Here is a 2,269-nt window from a genome sequence, read left to right as displayed (position 1 = left end):
ATCCTTTTTTACTATTTCCATATGAAATGCCTCCACTTTGAAGTGCCTTGAGAGAGAAAGTACAACCAGACATTATAGCCATATGCTTTGAATATCCACTATCAGTGATTTCTGACTGTAATCCCTTTATCCACCTACAACAAAGTCATTTGTTAGATTTGGGAACCCACTTAAGTTTGTGTTCCCAGTGGGAGGACAAAGGTGTAATCAAATCCTTCTTGGCCCATATTGATAATGTAAGCTTCTTTATATTTTTAAAAGTTATGAAACCCTTAGGATAGGTATTCTCTTGTTGAATACAACTAATACTGTTCGCTATAGCTCTCATCCAACTTTGATAGTTTTCTTTCATGTGACCATCTCTTCCACAATGAATGCATAGAGGTTTGTGGGCTTTGTTTTTGACATATTAAACAACCTTTCCTTGAGACCTAGGTAATTGAGTTTTGTATTGAAACCCTGCCTTTACATATTAACTCCTTAACCAGTTAAGTTAGAAAGCATCTGTGAGGATATCGTCCATTGTAGGAATTTTGTAAGGTCTTCCCTCAAATGAACCAAGTCCTTATGTAACTCTTCATTCTCCTGGATTGTAGTCATATGATACTTATGAGAGTCCTTTAACTTATATTCAAGATAAATTTGAATCCTTGAGGCTTCTTTCTTTCCTTTACCATCAGAATCTTTTACCTTCTCGAAGTGACTCACTAAACTCCAGTTTTTAGATTTTAACTTAGCAACCTGTTCCTCAATTTTAGATATTTGGAGAGTTAAAGCAATTAATTCAAGCACCTTATTTTCTACCTTCTCTTGTAGAGCATTTTTTAGCATTTATGTCATACATAGAATCAATCAGCATATTTGCAAACTTTTTTATCTTTCTAGAAGAATACTTACCTAAATTTTCCTTAATGTCAGAAAGAGTTATCTCATTTTCTTCTTTATTTTCAATGTTTTCCATAAGAGAAAACAAAGAACCATAGGTAATTTCACATTCCTCTACAGCCAACAAGGACACATTTTCAGCCTTTTAAGCCTCATTAGATTCACTAAAGGAATCTCCCCACACTGCTAAGGCCTACCTTACTACATAATCTGCTGCAGTCTTTCTGCTTAATTTTATAGGGACTTGGTCCCTATTTTTTTATTTGTCACTTCTAGTCTTGAGATATTCCTAATAATCCATTTTATTCATTGGATAATCCTTAATGAAATGCTCAAGACTTCTACATTTGTGACAAACCTCCAAAGTACCTCCTTTTCTACTGCTACTTTCATTTCTTTGTAATTGACCACTTTTTTTCATAGCTCTAACAATTACTTATTTTCAAATATACAACACCAATGTTTTTTTCATTTGAATATAACTTAGAAGCCTTCATTCATAGATTTTTCTCTTTTTACTTCCTTCTTCTCTTTCCCTTGCTGTTTCTTAAACTCATGTGCCTTTAGATTACAAATAAGTTCATCCTTGGTGAAAGTTTTCAAATTCCTTTCCTCAGTGATAGCATCCACTTTGCTTTCCCAAGATTTACGCAGAACCCCCAGAATTTTTCTCACTTGTATGTACAAAGGTACTACTTCTCCTAAATAGTGCAACTCATTAGTGATAGAAGTAAATCTGGTATGCATCTCTTGGATGGTTTCTCTTTCTTTCATGGTGAAGCTTTCATATTGAGTAGTTAGCATGTAAAATTTTGAATCCTTCATATCAATGGTTCCTTCATAAGCAGTCTCCAACCAATCCCAGATTTCTTTAGCATTTTTACATATAGAAATCCTATTGTATTCATCAAGTCATATGCCACAAACTAGCAGTTTTTTGGATTTATAATTCTTCTCAACTTTCCTTCTATCTTCATCATCATACTCTCTCCTTTTTATAACCATTCTTGTTATTTCTCTTTCTTTGACCTCTTTAACTGGCACATGAGGACCATCAAGTATTACATCCATCAGCTCACTGTCTTCAGCCATAATGAAGTCATAAATCCTAGTTTTCCACCACCCATAGAACTTCCCATTAAATCTAGGTGGTCTATTGATAGATTTCTCTTCTTCAAGATTTAGTAGAGCAGCCATGTTAACAAAATCACTCTAGGTGTGAACCTTCTAGAGTGTTCTGCCTATGATACCAATTGTTGGAATATAGGGTTGCACTACACTATGAGGAACTAGGTCACTTAGAATTAGTCACAGGCAATCAAACACTAAAGCACAGGAAAACTAAAACTTTGCAGAAAAATAAAGAACGTGGAAATCTCTTTGC

At 34.3% G+C, this 2,269-nt stretch overlaps 1 protein-coding gene across 1 annotated transcript; it reads right to left on the bottom strand.

Annotated features, from left to right (window-relative positions):
- Window positions 1-1,368: 1,368 nt before the first annotated feature.
- LOC124891656 lies at window positions 1,369-1,977 on the bottom strand. The gene is made up of 2 exons (XM_047403363.1): window positions 1,871-1,977; window positions 1,369-1,780 (listed from the first exon to the last, which is right to left on the bottom strand). Exons 1-2 carry the CDS (start codon window positions 1,975-1,977, stop codon window positions 1,369-1,371), a joined length of 519 nt encoding a protein of 172 aa, XP_047259319.1.
- Between the last annotated feature and the right edge of the window lie 292 nt (window positions 1,978-2,269).

The sequence above is a fragment of the Capsicum annuum genome, unplaced genomic scaffold (genome assembly GCF_002878395.1).
Source record: "Capsicum annuum cultivar UCD-10X-F1 unplaced genomic scaffold, UCD10Xv1.1 ctg39436, whole genome shotgun sequence".
Lineage (NCBI taxonomy): Eukaryota > Viridiplantae > Streptophyta > Magnoliopsida > Solanales > Solanaceae > Capsicum > Capsicum annuum.
The sequence above is the reverse complement of the archived record's forward strand: the minus strand, read 5'-3'. Positions and strand labels throughout refer to the sequence as shown.

Bases quoted from the DNA above. Each gene is read 5' to 3' on its own strand.
- LOC124891656 (XM_047403363.1), bottom strand. From the start codon at position 1,977: ATGGCTGAAGACAGTGAGCTGATGGATGTAATACTTGATGGTCCTCAT. The intron at 1,781-1,870 runs GTATGATGATGA...TGAATACAATAG, and splicing joins ATGGTTATAAAAAGGAGAGA to GATTTCTATATGTAAAAATG.